The 15,926-nt window shown below is 41.6% G+C and overlaps 3 protein-coding genes across 5 annotated transcripts in view; 2 read left to right on the top strand and 1 right to left on the bottom strand.

The window, feature by feature from the left end:
• The window catches only part of MMP24 (matrix metallopeptidase 24), a 35,874-nt gene extending 30,991 nt beyond the window's left edge, over positions 1–4,883 (top strand). Inside the window, exon 9 of the mRNA XM_083444131.1 lies at positions 429–4,883. Within this exon, the coding sequence (XP_083300257.1) occupies positions 429–766 (338 nt within the window). The 3' untranslated portion in view covers positions 767–4,883. The remainder of the gene's footprint in view (positions 1–428) is intronic.
• EIF6 (eukaryotic translation initiation factor 6) lies at positions 2,488–14,698 on the bottom strand. 2 transcript variants are annotated; one of them, XR_014512181.1, is made up of 7 exons: positions 14,429–14,698; positions 12,209–12,294; positions 10,784–10,959; positions 9,713–9,889; positions 7,837–8,018; positions 4,185–6,712; positions 2,488–4,147 (listed from the first exon to the last, which is right to left on the bottom strand). XR_014512181.1 is itself a non-coding variant. In XM_083444140.1 (6 exons), exons 1-6 carry the CDS (start codon positions 14,533–14,535, stop codon positions 6,703–6,705), a joined length of 738 nt encoding a protein of 245 aa, XP_083300266.1. In that variant the 5' UTR covers positions 14,536–14,698; the 3' UTR covers positions 2,488–6,702. The 2 variants fall into 2 exon arrangements, 1 of the variants encoding a protein (XP_083300266.1); XM_083444140.1 differs by having other exon boundaries at positions 2,488–6,712.
• The window catches only part of CEP250 (centrosomal protein 250), a 132,578-nt gene continuing 131,348 nt past the window's right edge, over positions 14,697–15,926 (top strand). The window contains exon 1 of one of the 2 annotated variants that reach the window (XM_083444115.1): positions 14,697–15,125. The gene's annotated coding sequence lies outside the window, so the exon portion shown is untranslated. The remainder of the gene's footprint in view (positions 15,126–15,926) is intronic. The other variant, XM_083444114.1, reaches the window with a different exon arrangement.

Here is a 15,926-nt window from a genome sequence, read left to right as displayed (position 1 = left end):
TGTATTAAAGCCTGAACATTTACAAGATTGCAGACACATGTAGTCATGGACATTTACTTGCCCATATAATACATATCCACCCACCCCAAAGTAAACTTGAGGCAGATATTTGTTTCATAGCACATGATATTCTTCCTAAACTGGGTGATTGTTTGGTTTTCATCTGAGTTTTTCTCTGATTTTAATAATAATGATAATAAAAATCAAATTTTCTTATCCCCATGAATGCAAGTACAGAAGCAAAAGTTATTTTCTTTGCATAGGGTAAGATAGATTTCCCTCCCTGTTGTTATCCAATATATATCATACAAACCATCTGTATTTCCAACATAACCACTCCTGCCATATACAGCATATTTTCTCTTCCCTGCACACCTCCAGAATATGTGAATGGCACAGAATGGAATAATATCTGTTTTCTTTTCCAGTTTATACCTACTTTTATAAAGGTAAGGAATACTGGAAGTTTGATAACCAGAGGCTGACTGTGGAGCCAGGATACCCCAGGTCAATCCTCAAAGACTGGATGGGCTGCAACCAAAAGGAGGTTGAACGGAGCAAAGACCGGCGGCTCTCTCACGAAGACGTGGATATTATGGTGACTATAAACGATGTGCCTAGCACTGTCAATGCAATTGCAGTCGTGATCCCCTGCATTTTATCTCTGTGTATCCTTGTCCTGGTATACACAATCTTCCAGTTCAAGAACAAAGAGGTCCAGCAAAGCGTGACCTATTACAGACGACCCGTACAAGAGTGGGTATGACAGGCTCACCAGCTCGTTGGGGCTGACAAGATGGAAGACGACGGTGACGACTATTGAGGATGGTGGCAACAGGCTGCAGACATTTTGAAAAAGGGGGAGATTGAAGGATAGCCTGCCAAACAAACATACGTAACTCTTCAAGAGACTTACATGAGTCAGAGAGAATTCTGGGACTGAAAGAACAGGAACAAAATTCAATTAAACCCAGGTGGCCTTGCACGGTGGAGCCGCTTTCCTTCTGACTGACTGACTGCCTCAGTGCCGTGTTATGTCTCGGTGTGACATTTTTCACCAACCCACTCAGTGAGTGTCAGAGACCTCAAGAGGAGTTTGCTTCAACCTTTTTTCAACTCACCCGAGCAATCTTCTTCAGTGCCCTCTTTCAAACCCAGCATTTGCCAGTGTAGCCAAACACCTCTCAACAAGTTGTTTTTTTTTCTACACTTGTCTCATCAAAAAGAGAGATAATACTGTGGGACACAAAAGGAACACTTCAGGACCTTCTGAAGAAATTCTGAGGCTGAGTCATTCTGAAATATTTTAATTTATTACAGGAACCAGGCAATTACCTGGATACCGTTTTTTTCCAATACCTGCTGGTCAGATGTTTTGTACATTCATGGTAATTAGCTGATGTTCCCACTCTGCAATGGCAGACACACATAAAGAGCTCGTAGGAGATAATTCTGTGTAGACCACGACTTCAAACAGCTCTAAAGCCAGATCAAATCACAACAGCAACTAGGAACCGAAATTTGTGAATACAACCAGTCTGCAAGACTAAGCAATTGGGTTTGAACACTAACATGAATGCAGCCCTTAAAACTCTTTTGTTTTTAAGAACCTGTCATGTACTAAATATTTAAATGTCATATTACCACTATTTTAAGTTGGCAACAATAAATTAATTGTTACCATTATAAGATTAAAGGCAAATTCTGTGATATTTAAGAATGTAAGAAGGCTCCTGCTGAATGAGGACAAAGGTCCATCCAGCCCAACATTGTTCTTAAAGTGGCCAACCAGATGCAAGCCACAAGGACATGCGGGTTCCCCAGCGATTGGCACTCAGTAACATACCACCTTTGATACTGTATATGGTACTCTGCAAATACAAGTCCCCTTGATCCTTTTTTTTTATAAATGGAGGCCAAGTGACATGTACATTAGGATGCTTGATATTCTTTAACAAAATTATGATGAGAATTGTAGTTGCAGTAGTGCAGGAAAGGAGTGGCATCCAGACGGAAATTCATGTTTTTAAAATCTGATTTGTTTATTCAAGTGGCATTTATATACCACTTAATCAGGAGTGGGAGGTTATCCTAAAGATTGCGATTTAGAAACTTTAATCTGGCAAATTCTCCAAAATGTATAAAGTAAATTGCAGTATTTTATAGTATCAGTGCTTAAACGATATTGGTGTGCCACATGTATCTTTAAAACAAGAGAGAAAGCTGCACGTATCTTTTAGACTACTACAGCGGATGGCATTCACTAGTAGAAACTATCCAACTCTGCTTTCCAGGTAGGTATAAAAACTAAGTATTTCTGGTTTACTCATAGGCTAGACAAATCAAGTTGGTTTATTTTGATGCAGTATATTTTTGTCATTCTTGTTGGCAAGACATCAATCTTTTTTGCCTTTTCAGGAGATTCTCTACTTGCTGTTATGCTAGAGGCCTATTGGAAATTATAGGAATGTAATCAGAGAAAAACCATTTGGGGTTTTAATTTTTATTTTCATATCACAAGTTCATGTTGCCAAAACTCTTAAGGACAATACCCAACATCACAGAGTCTTTCCTTTCCTAAATTTCCCCCAAATCTGCTATGGAGGGTTCCCCAATCCTCTGGAGCAGATTTTGAGATGGGACAATCCATTCTGCCAACTGTGTCTGTTCTGCTAGTGGCCTGATCCCAACCTTTTTTATGCCAAAATAATAGAGATGCAGGGCCCACTTGCGAGGAGAGGTGCTTATCCCATGTCCACTGACTGTTGTCTGCACATCCACTCTAGGCTTTCCAACCCCTCAAATTGGGGTAAAAATCATGAACTATTCAAGGTGGGGTTTCCATTCCCTCCCCCACAACTATCCCAAATTCATCAAATTCGTATTACGGGTGAGACACTGGATTGTCCCAGTTTCAGCATGTAACAGTAACTAGAAGATACTTCCCTTATATTACCTTCAATTTCAGGTGAAAGTTTAGAAAAGCAAAGCCATGTCATACTTAAAAGCAGATACACTTAATGTATTTGATGTTGCCTTGAAAGCTCATGCCACAATAAGGCAGTCGTAAGGTGCTACAGCATTTTGCCTTTTTTTTGCAGCTGTTGATTAAGTATCAACTCAGGAGAGGATGGCAAGCATGGTTTTTAAATAGGCCATGTTGACTTTTAGGAGTGCATGCAAGTTGCTGCTTCTGTGAACCAACATAAACCTCAGTAAATTGTGTGTGGTTTGCATGCAATCACTATTACTACAATGAACCTGAACAGATGTGAAAGTGCTACAAACAGTGAAATGCAGGTTGACAGTACTTGATCAAATGTTTTTTGCCACCCCCAAATACTGATTTATATGTGAACTTAATTGCAACACTGCAAAGGCTTCAAAGACTTGGGCAGAGTAAAATATCCATACAAGTTGCAAGCTCGGGACTCAGCTATTCTATGGAACTCTTAATATGGTTTTGTTGTGCACCCAGGAATAACTTTCACACTATCAAACACTTTCAGCACAATTCCAAACACTTGTCCAGTAGCAACTTAGAAACCAACCAAGTTTGTTCTGGGTAGAAGATTTTGTGTGCATGCACACTTTTTCAAATACCATCTGATGAAGTGTGCATGCAACGAAAGCATATACCCAGAACAAACTTAGTTGGTGTCTAGGGTGCTACTGGACAATTTTTTAATTTATTTCAACTGCATCAGACCAACACGGCTACCCACCTGAATCTAATTCCAAACACTGCTACTGTTCTGAAATTACTCACCTGAGAAGCATAAAATTTCCAGAGCAAATACTTGATATAATCTAGAAGTTGCATAACTGTCTTATGGCAATCCATTTTTGCTTTAAAAATAATTAAAATTGGCCCTAAAGCTTTATCTGCTTTAAACGTCTTGGAAGCCTCCTGCTAATAGCTGAGTGGTCCCTATGTAACACATCATCAAGATCACGTATGGTATTAACTAGATTTAGAGTTTTGCCCCATATCTAATTCTGTCAGACTATCCACTTATTTAAAAGGTGCTGCCATCATACGGACTCAATAGGATTTCATCCTTGTCTTGCAGCTCTGCTTTGAAAACACCTCCTTGCTGATACTTGATCTTACCCTAGTACCTAAAAAATTATCAAAGATTCCCCACTTCAGTGTAATACACCTTCAGCTGCTTTTAACTTACTGTATCAATCTATTATAATGTCCCATCTCATTATTATTTTAGTCAGATCTAAATTTGATAAAATCACATTATTTATTAATTCCTTATCTACACTGTTATGTATCTAAATCTACTTGTGTTACAATGCAAATTGACACAATTATTAAAGGAGTTTGTCATTTTGCCATACCACACAAAGTGCTCATGAAATCAAACACCGGCACATTTATTAAAGGAGTTTGTCATCTTGTCATACATTTTTAAATGAATGCTTGTCAGGACACTTGAACAGCATCTGTTGTTTCCAAACTCTCTAAAAATTTGAGACTGGCCAGTTTATTAATATTCCAATAATATTCCAATAAATCTCCCTGCTCCTAAGGTGTTACATTTCTGGTACTCCTGGATTTCAGAGTTTTTGTTTTTTGCTGTTTTCAGGCAGAAATATTTTGCTTTTCTAATCTGTTGATGGGAGCTTGTTTCTAGATTCCACACTTAAGGTGTTAAATGTATTTTCCATTTCTTCCATATTCATAATAGATTTTTTTAAAAAACCAAGTAGTCTCTTTCCTACTGGTTACTGCGTAAGTTATTTGCTCCCCTTTTCTTAAACATTCTACCCATCACTTTTGCTAACACCACATTTAAAAGCTGCTGCAGAAGGTTACATTTGCTTCACAGAGCAGTCTGGCTACTCTCAGAAAAATAGCCACATGGCAGAAGAAAATGTCTAGTCCTCTGTGCATACTCAATCTCTTAGTTGTCATCTGTGGGTCAGATAGCTAAATCAAATGCCACTGCACTCACATCTGGGATACAGTGGTTTAGCAATTATTATTCAATGTGGTTGCACTTCAAGGCATATATGGATGCTAGATATTTACAAGACGTTCCAATGCGAGCATGTATGGTGAGTGCAAGTTTTATATATATATAAACATGCCTGAAAGCTCTTGCAGTAGGGCATTTTGTGTAACGTCAGTAAGGAAGTACTATAGTGATAAAGGAGCTTTCAATAGTCTATTGGACCACTACAGTTCATAAAGAAAATATGTTGTGAGATAAACAATTTATTGTCGCACTAGATTCCCTTAACAGCATCAGCGTTAAGAACTGCAAAACCCCACTATTGTGGGAGGTGGGGAAAGTAATATATTTGGGAAATAAATGTAAGCAAATAGTGCAAGACTGGAGGATTAAATGTGTAATACAGGAGCAAGAAACCTGTGGCCCTCTAGATGTTATTGGACTCCCAACTCCTGCTAGCCTAGCCAATAATCAGAGATGATGGGAGCTGTATTTTAGAACTGTCTGGAGGATCAAAGATTCCCCACTTCAGTGTAATACACCTTCAGCTGCTTTTAACTTGCACCATTCTTCGTTACTGGGATGTGTTTGAGCTAGATGTAGTAAAACATGGAGTAGAGCATGCTGGATCACCTTACTGAGGAAGACAAGGTGATTTTGTAATAGCCAGTAACAATGAGAAAAGACAGGTGGCACAAGTGAAACAGGTACTTTGGCCAGTAAACTGCAGCAGGGAAAGAAAAAGCTATGAAATCATAAAGTAGCTATGGAAAGCTTTCAAGTAAAAGCCAGATTTTTTAACAAAACATGTGTTCTTTCAGAACTCTTTAAGTTTGATGCAGCCCTTATCCCTTATATTGAATTCCAGTATCAATGTCCAGAACAACGGTTTCTAGCTTTAAGGTTTATTAATTTTAACTGCCTTTGGCATTAAGCCTCAACCAAGTGACACCATCACCTACTTCCAAGGATTGCTTCTAACGCTGCGCAACAAAGCAGAGCCTCATAAGAGGCTTAAGATACAGGTTGCAAAGTAGTTTCTTATGAATGAATTGTTAAGGAAGTGTGCATACAACGAAGAGGTCAAAATAAATTATTTCCACCCAGGCTATTTCCTCTAAAGTAAAGGCTCTTCATAACTTCAGCAGAGGGATGGATTGGTCTTTCATCTGGTCTTCCTCCACAGATAAAGGCCAGTGTCATTTCAGAGAACTGCTAGCGCACGTTGGCTTTACAGAATTATAGGGATATGGCAAAAAGCTCCATGGCTTATTTCAGTCCTTTTAACAGGCAGTGTCTGTCTACCAAATTTACATAAGACAGCTACATTAATCTAGGCTGCAGGCTATGTAAAAATGATCCAGTAGAAATCCCAGCTGCGTCTGATCGAGAAATTATAGCTGGTTCAGGCACATGCCGGTGAATGCAGAAGGAGAAAACCATTTTGTTTTGCTTTTTTAACCATTATTACATCTAATGACATGTTTAAACATTTTTCTAAAACATACACTCGCAATTTGAAAATTATCTCATGAATTAATGAAAGCAGGCCATATTGGCAGAAGTAACACAAAGGGGCACAGGTGTGTAACATTGTAGTTTAGAAATGCTGATTGTTGTATTCCCTTCCTGGTCTAGGTCTGCAGAGTAATAAACAGAGCATTTACTTCAGCGAGCAATCAAGATCATAATCTGGCCTTCAGTGCTTCTGTGGTGGTCAGGGAGCAGTAGATCATGTCAAGCTAAAAAAGGAAACAGAAATGAAGGTTAGCCAAAAATACTTTTGGGGCTCCAGCAAGGCTGTCTTATTTTCATCTCCGTCATCTAAAAAACCAGGCAAGATGCAACAGAGAATTCAAAACCTGTCACACTAACTGGACTGCATTGTGAAGGTCACTAACTGGATGCATGTAGAAGTATCAGCTATACTGCCATGTCAGTACTGAATTCTCACAATGGTCAAATTAGACATGCCACATAAAGGCAAAGAGTCCAGTGGCTTCCCATTTTATTCACTGCCCCTTTTGGCCATTCTGTAAGCCAGTAGCAAAGCACAATGTGCTCACACAGGTAGCAGATGCATGAGAAGGTGCAAGGTTTTTTAAAAAAAAACTTACAAAGTTTATTATTCTTGAATCGAGTTGTGGATCAAGTCACTGCAAATATTAATTACAGGCACATCGCCTGGATACACACTTACACGCATCCCACACAATTTATTTGCAACACAAAATAAATGTTTACACGGGTCGTCACACAATAGATAGGCCTTGCCTCACTCTGGGCTGCTGCCTTGAGTGAGGGAAGGTGGCCTTTCATGGCCAGCATCACGGGGCAGGAGGTGCGTTCTCCCCACCACTGCACACCCATCTTGGCAACAGTTCTGCCCTTGTCCTCTGTGGCTGTCCACCACCACGCGCACTAGCTCCCCTCAGGCAGGCTTGGGACAAGCCGGGCAGCAGCCCCGAACGATTTCCAGGGTGTCTCTCTCTCTCTCTCTCCTCCCTGCGTTCTCCCCCCCCCCCATTAAAGTGGTTTGCTCCTCACTTTGTGCGATTTCACTTATGTGAATGGGCCCCCAAAATGTAACCCTCATGTAAGTGGAGTGAAAATGGTGGGTGGGATATATAGAAAAAGTATTCCCTTTGCAAATGATGAAAGAAAGTGGTACTAGAACTTCTAGCAGATCAGTTTCACAGGCCGTGACAAGCAGGTGAAAGTACTGAGACAACTGAAGAAAATGAACTATAATCACCACCATTTGTGATTAATCACAGGAAAGTTATAATAAGCAAAATGAGAATCCAGGCAGTCACCGACCTTGAGGCATTTACTGGATTTGTGAGAAAACAAGTGTCAAACCTACCTGTCAATCAAAGAATCTCTCATAGTAGTAGCAATGGTACTTGGCTGTGATTCATTGAGTTTAAAGACACTCTCAATAACGGATAACTCTGTGCTGGTTGTGTCCAGGCCACAGAAGGCACACCAGTCATTCACAACCATTCCAGCCGCAATCACCTCACTGCCACGGTTAACAGTTCCAGCCTGGTAAAAAAGAGAGAGACATTCATGGCAGTACCTCTGGCTAAGAGAGATTTTTTTTTTTTGTCATGCTCATCTATAATGGCAATACCCAATGCACTAACATCAGAGTTATTACCTCCCACCACCTAGGTTTGGATATATTATAAGCCAGAAGTAAAGTATATGTAACTGATAATTTAGTTTGGAACCAGTAGCCTTGAATACTTTTTAGTGGAAAGGCAGGATAGAAATATTTTAAGTAAAATATTTGAGAAGGCAATAGAAGCCAAGCCCTCCAGAACCAATAAGTTAGCTCTTTATGTTTTATCATCATTTCAAAAATAATATAGCCCAGCATTCAGAAATGTCAGAAAAGCCAGGCCCCAATTCTCTAGCCCACAATTCTCATTGAGTGGCCTTGGGGAATCCACTGGGTCTTTGCAAACAATTTATAGCACAAGTGCTTATCTACTGTGTGGAATTTAAACACAGAGTGTGTTTCTGTTTTGGGATTCTGCATTTCCGCACCTCACTCCACGTAGGCTCCAACTACACATAACATAGATTTCTGCATGTTATTCTGCACTTGTTTCAATCCTTTAAGACTGGAACCAGCTCCACCTATGCAGAAAATGGGTGGCTTAACTCCTTATAGCTTAAAACCACACTATGTGAGCTTTTTTTTCCAGTCTGGGGGACAAATATACCAGTACGTGTAAGATATGGAATCTTCATATCACAACCCTATCCCCTGACTCCCATGGCTGAGAAAGCAACTTGCTAAGAAGGGACCGGAGAGGCTAGAGTTAACCTCATTTTCCTCACACCCACCTTTGCTCAGAAACAGGCTGCCCTGGCTGCTAATTAATATGTAGAAATAATCATCAATATATGCGATCAACTTAACTGTTAATGTACACATCGCTTTTCAGTGTTAGCTATAGTAACTGATAGGATTCTCTTCACAGTGTGTGGATTCTAAAAGGCAGACAATTAGGGTAAGTGAAGAGTTGAATCAAAACAAGACTGCCACTCCAAAGTTCTCTTTACAGAATTCCAGAAGAAGCAGCATCAAAAGCTTTTGTCCCTTTTAAGTCAGTTTCTTAAGAGGGGTACTTGTCAAATAGCTCTAGACTGATCCTTTTGAAACCAATTATAATCACTAACACTGTATGCAGCCAATGTAGCAATGGCACGCTGACATTTTTCATTTAATCAATGTTATTCCCAAAGCACATTTCAAACCCCTCTCCCCAAGACACTCTCAAACACTCAGTCTTGGATGTATTTCACGTCATTAAGCATTTCATGTTAATGTAAACATTCACTCAAATTCTTCATTGCTCTTCATATTCTTCTCCCCACCCCACCCATTCTCCTAGTATACACATTTTTCTGTTTTGGGAAAAGAGAGTAATCTTGTGCTTTTATACATTGCCCAGGGTCATTGCCTAACCATTTAGGAATGGTTAGAACTGGTGCTAGAAAGTGATCTCGTGTTTTGAATTGGCCAGGGTGTGGCTATGGTAACTCAGTCATAAATACAGAGGGTATGGTCTCTGATCTCTGTCTTATGAGACCACTAGGTGTGGGGGGGGGGGGGCGGCAGCAGACAACTCAAACTCAGCCTGTTAACTTCTTCACAGTGTAAGAAAACTGGGCATGCATAAATAAATAAATAAATAAATTAAAAAATCAGCAGAAAGAGTAGTTACCACAAGTGGGACTTGTAGCAATGAGGAGAGCTCATCCTGGTCTTCAATGGAAGTTTTGGGGTGCACAAGTCCTCCCTGGTTGCTGAAAGCACAATAACTTCCCACCAGCACTTGTTCTGCTACCGTCTGCCTAAATACTTCCACTTTTAGTACGTCTGCTAAAATCTCTTCTGTCTCCTGTAAAAAAAATATGAAATGTTTAAAACCAGCACTGTGAACACATCAAACCTTTCCTAATGAATTAAAAGCAAATGCCAAATCAATTTATCTCATTAAGAAATGTACACATTATCGCAATATTAATATAAAGGCCTCTTTGAGAACTAAACTCTCAGTTTAATAAACAAAAACCACCACTCATGTTTAGAAGAGCCTGTGTTTAGATACTGGCCATGGAAGGGCTGTTGCTCTGTGCCAGTCCACCACCAGAGACCTGCGGAAGGTCTCAGATTCAATTCAGGGCTGAGGAAGACTCTTGCCTTCAACCATGGACAGCCACTGACAGTCAGTATAGACAGTACTGACTTCTGTGAACCAATGAAATAAAACAGCTTCCTAGGTTGCTAGGTGATTTCAACTGAGCATAATCAGTTTCCATTGCCTCTGACCATAGAATCTCAAGTCAGTAGTGATCAATAGCCCACAGCATGTAGTTCTTACTGCTGGAAGGAAAGCCATATTAAAAGCATTTACTACAACTAGAATAGAATTAGCATGCTGCTGCCACCAACTTTTTTGTGTTTTTATATTGTAAATCATCCTGTGATCCTCAGCTGAAGGGCAGTATAGAAATTTAATAAAATAAAAAATAATAGTTTAAATGATAACTCCTTTCTTCCATTCTGCCAACTGTCTCTGTAACTATGTCTCTGGCATCCTGCCTTCCAGTTGTTGTAAAATTCAGCTGATGGTGTCAAGAGCCTGGAAGAGAGGATGTCAAAGTTCGCAGGCAGCTCAGCTACTGAACCTTGTGTGAAAGAAGCAGGCTCCTTTAACTACTACCACTACGTAACGTAAGTAGCGGTAGCATGCCAATTTCCGAAAAATTCAGATCAAAATGAACTCATTTACTCTGTCAATGTCTGGATGGACAAGTGCTACATAGTCATTGCATGTAGTGACATTGCCCAAGGCAGAGAGGCGCTCTTCCACTCGCTGAATTCGTACGGAGTCTGGAAGACTGTTTCGGATGTGCTGAAGCTCCTGGTCCGTGGTATTGTTTGGGACTAACAAGCCATGCCGGTTTCCTAAAAGAAAAGGGATGGGGGAGAAAAGAGACACAATTCAAGATTCAGAAGTAACAGGTCTTTCATTTGCTTTCTCCCCCAAACCTGGATGCCATAAAGCAATGAATGAAAAAAATCACTGGTTGAGTTCACAGGTCATAGTAAACAATACTTAACTGTTTACCATGAACACACAGATGGCTTCACTCCTCCCCTAGTGGTAGCAGAAACAAACCATGATCCCTGGCTTATGTAGGGACTGGGATGTGTAATTTCTTTTGCTCAAACAATTGGGAAGACAAGAACAAACTGACTTCAGATCATGGTTTGTTTGAAGAAACACAAACAGCCACTACCCAGAAAACAAATCCTGGGATCATGGTTTGAAGCTCCCATTTGCACTAGGGGAGAAGAAAAGTGGGGCCACCTGCATGTTCACAGTAAACTATTAACTGTGTGAACTCTGCCACAGAATCACAGAAATGGATCTAACCCAACTTCCTGTGACACCTTTCTTGCTTTTAATGGAGTACAGAAATGCATTCACAAAGCAAATAACTACAGACACCGAATGCAAGTAAACTAAGCCATATACTCCCGCCCCAGTATAGGGTCACCAAATACTCATTCAGATATGTAAAATTTTATATAATAAATGCAATATATCTAGCTAACAAACTAGTGCCAGAAGAACTAAATTCTTAATTTACATAACTTAAAACAAGTTTATATTATTTTTTAAAAAATATATCTTGTCTTTCTGCTAGATAACAGGTTTCTAAGGTACAAAAAACATTTTTTTTAAATAGAAAGCAGTGAAAATAGTCTCCACCTTTAATTTTTATTCCTGGACCTGGAGTACCTCCTCTTGGGAATTGGACATTCTGCAGCTGCTAGATATTCCTGGAAACAGTGGTGACTTAAGTCGCAAGAGGACAGTGATATCAGCTATCTGCTTCCCAGCTCTTAGATAACATTATGTAAGAGCGCTTTAACAGTAATAATAACAGTATACTACCATCAGTTCACATTGCTGTTTACTGTTAATATTAATATTGTCTGAAAATTATTTTTCTCTTCCTTTTTCCATCCAGCTCAGTGTTGTCTACACTGACCAGTGGCGGCTTTCCAGAGTTTCAGGCAGGGGACATTCCCTGCCCTACCTGAAGATGGTGGAGATTGAATCTGGGAAGCAGATGCTGTATTACTGAGCTACATCATTTATATTTTAAGAAGGATTAAGACAACCCAATTGGAGAATGCAACTTACCCACACACATTCTGCCAATGATTCGACATCCGGCAATTGAAGCATGAACTACAGGGATGGTATCCGAAAGCTCCCCTTCAAAAACACTAAAGCACAGCAGAATGAAAATTGTAAAACGGTACCAAATTCAACATGACTACATTGTCAAGGACTCAAATAAAGGAGAAACTTTCACAAGGATAGTCAGTCACATGAGCCTCTTGCAGCAAATGCAAATAGCTCTCGCAGCATCTTAACCAGTAACAGATTTATCCTGGCATATGGCTTTATTGTGGCATAAACCAACATGGCATGACATGAGCTTGTTGCTAAACTGGAAGAACAATTTATCAATTGAAGAGGCAAACAGCCTTTGATGAAAACAGAGAAACCAACCAACAATAATGGGTCAGTGACTCTTTTTCAATGCTGGAGATGGACTCTGAACTCCATTCCATCTCTTGCCATTCTCCAAGGCTCAAAAAAAGAAGAGAAGATACTAAATTGCAGGTATATAACAACAACAATTTATTTCTTATACCCCAGCCATCTGACTGGGTTGCCGCAGCCACTATGGGCAGCTTCCAACAAAACACAGGGGTCGATGACGCATCAAACATTAAAAGCTTCCCCGAACAAGGGCTGCCTTCAGATGTCTATGAAAAGTCATACAGCTGTTTATCACTTTAACATCTGACGGGAGAAAATTACATAAAGCCAAAACGTTGCTACAGCTCCTTTACAGCTCCTTTCTGGGCCTGCCTCCCTCCTCATTCATTCCCCTTGAAAGAGTGCAATCCAAACTCCTCAGAGCCCTTCTACAAGTTCCTAGATGCATTTCAAATGCATGGGTCAGACTAAAAACATGGATGATGAAGCTCATATCAGTCTAACATCAATATATAAGTGGCTAACTCTGAAACTGCTCCCCCGAGGAATAGCCCCATTGATTCTGAGTGACCAGTTTCAGTCTGGCTGGCAGACAGCAGTCTTAAACACTCTTCAGAAACTGGGCCTTGCTCCCCAAACCCTCATAACTATGGGTCTGGGCCAAGCTAGATCCGTGGTTAGGCAAATAATCATGGACATAGAGAGACAACAGGACTTTACAAGGGTCCCCGATTATAAAATCATAGAAAATGGGAGCTAAGTAGCCGCTCCAGCTACATATCTCTTATTTCCTCGCATCCAGAAAAACAAGAAGGGCTTTCACTCTTGCTAGAAGCTTGGCCTTGCCCTCACCGGTTCTGGAAGGCTCCTATAGAAGAGTCCCATACGCACAGAGACTTCGCACCTGCTCATTAGGGGAAATAGGAAGCCCCGACCATATATTTTTTAGATGTCCTTTTTACGCTGAGATTCATAGAGACACCACTGATCCTTTGTTGAAGAGGCTCGCCAATCTTTCAGATAAGTTTAAAGTTAAGTCTCTCCTCTTAGGCAAAGACCACAAGACGACCTGGCTGGTAGCCAGATTCTGCTCTCAGATTTGTAGGCACAAATCTAGAATAAAATAGCTTACTAGGGAAAAGCTTAAGTCGCCCTTTGGGGCGCCTCAGGGTCAATTTTTATGGTAGCCCAAATCTCAGTTTTACAGGTTATGTATATATCTCAATTTTAACTCATGAGCTACTGCTGCAATCCAATCTAATTGTATATTTTATCTTTATGAACACTGCTTTTATTGTGTTATGTGAGCTGGTCTTTGACCTTAATAAATTATCTCATCTGAAGGGAGGGTGTGCCACTGGGGGGGTGTGACTACTGAGAAGGCCTCCTCGCAATGAGGAAACAGCCAGAAGGCCCTCAGTGTCCTTCGGATATACAGGGCGCTGGCCATTTAGGGCTTTAATGGTCATCACCAGTACTTTGAGTGGTGCTTGGAAACAGGCCGGGAGAGCCAATAATAGATCTTTTAGGACTGGTGTGATGTGGTCCCACAGTCACCAGTGCGGAAGCTGCATTGGGGATTAAGAACAGTTCAAAACCTGCCACCCATAACTTGCCCAGGGCCTTAATGGATTCCCTCATAGTTTTAGCAATATTCGGGGGGGGGGGGCAGGGAAAGAAGCCCGGCTGCCGAGCGGCAGCTTCCTTTTCACGGGCCAGGCCTGGCTCCTGGTTTCAGGGTCCGAGTCCGGAGTTCGAAGGGCAGGAGAAAAGGGTGACAGAAATAGCCTGGAGAGACTCGAGGTGCGGCCAGGCTGAGAGGAAGGCCTTTTTTTTGGGGGGGGGTGTTACCTGTAGAAGCCCTCTGAGCCCCCGATGGCCACCAGGCAGTAGGCGTTCGTGAGCTTGGCGAAACAGCCGATCTCGTTGTTATTCTCGAAGCTGGCCCGCACCGCCATTGCTGTCAAGGCGCCCCCGAGCAGAAAGCAGAGAGAAAGAGGGATGCCGCCCCACGTCGCCCTCCGGCCGTTGCCTTAGACACGCGGACAGGCCGCAAGCCCCGTCGCCCGGAAACGCGCCGCGACGTCACTTCCGTCACAGTCTCGCGCCGCCGTCGCGCACAGACGCAGAAGCACGTCGTGCGTACGGAGGCCGCATCCCGGTGGGGGGACTTCAGAGTTTGGGTTTCTCGCTTCCTCAGTAACTCGAACAGCGGAGAGGTCCTGGGTTCCCCCCGTGTTTGTGACTGGGCATTAACGTGTCCCACATCCCCAGTAGAAAAGAAAAAAAGTTCCAAGTTTTATGTGGAAAAAACACTGCAGTATGCAAATAAGCGCTGGATTCGGGCGCCGAGAGGGCGCGAGGGGGAAATGTAAGGAGGCCGGTCTTCGTTGCAATTTGATGGGAACTTCCTGTGAGGGATTTTTTTTGTTGGGCATCCTCATCAGTCTAGCCCCGCAATAATAGTAATGGGTTGCACTCCAGGGCTGTTAGCCGCTCTTTCAACCCCCACAGCCTGTAGTTGTGAAAATGGACTTCGTTTGTACTGGCAGGGATTGTTCCTTTAAATGTTTACAAGCCCCAGAATTGTTTTTACCACATGAAGTAAGATCTAGGTTTGAAAAAGCAGACACTTCCTGTTGCTATATATTTTATTTTTCAGTTCTGCTGACCAATCGCAGTTATGCTAAAATCCTTTCTACTCCCATCGATTTCTGTAGCAGCTCCCATCTCCACCCCACAGGAGAGGCTGCAGTTCAAACCTGGAAATTCCCCAATCCAGATGAATCACTTTTCAGTATGTCTGATTGCCACCTGCCTTCAGGTTGCCAGAGGCCATGACCCTTTCCCAGCGCCACTTGGTGCTGAAAAGGCTTTCTCTCAATGTTGGGTAATGGAAAGAAGCAAGGCTTTTTTTCAGCCAGAACTTGCTGGAACTCAGTTCCGGCACATCTCAGGTGGGTGTCATTGCCATTATAAGAGAATGAAGGAGGTGTTCCTGGTGAGTTCTGGCACCTCTTTCTCTAGAAAAATAGCACTGGAAAGTAGGACATTAAGCATCATATTGTTTGATCTGTGTAGTAGGCAGAAGACCAGAGGTCTGCCTTAAAAGGAGTGGTGAGGGACTTTGTTGTCCCAGAGTGGTTGCAACTCAGTGTTCTCCTCTGAGGGGTTGTCCACACTGGAGTTTAATGGGAATTTAAGTTTGCTTATGTCTCTGTTAATTTAGCAATACCCTCATGATGCCCTCCCACTCAGCCCCTATCTCACACATTCTCACTTATAAATCCGGGTTTTCCCAATCTGAGAATAAGCCAAAAATTGGGAATGCTGTGTGTGTTGCCAAACC

This window comes from Podarcis tiliguerta (assembly GCF_965153285.1).
Source record: "Podarcis tiliguerta genome assembly, chromosome: 6".
NCBI lineage: Eukaryota > Metazoa > Chordata > Lepidosauria > Squamata > Lacertidae > Podarcis > Podarcis tiliguerta.
Note: the sequence above shows the minus strand (reverse complement) of the source record. Positions and strands in the feature narration are given on the sequence as shown.

Coding starts and splice junctions, on each gene's coding strand:
- EIF6 (XM_083444140.1), bottom strand. CDS start 14,535: ATGGCGGTGCGGGCCAGCTTCGAGAATAACAACGAGATCGGCTGTTTC. Junction 10,960..12,208: donor CATTGGCAGAATGTGTGTGG/GTAAGTTGCATT, acceptor CTTTTCTTTTAG/GAAACCGGCATGGCTTGTTA. Junction 9,890..10,783: donor TCCATCCAGACATTGACAGA/GTAAATGAGTTC, acceptor TTTTTTTTACAG/GAGACAGAAGAGATTTTAGC.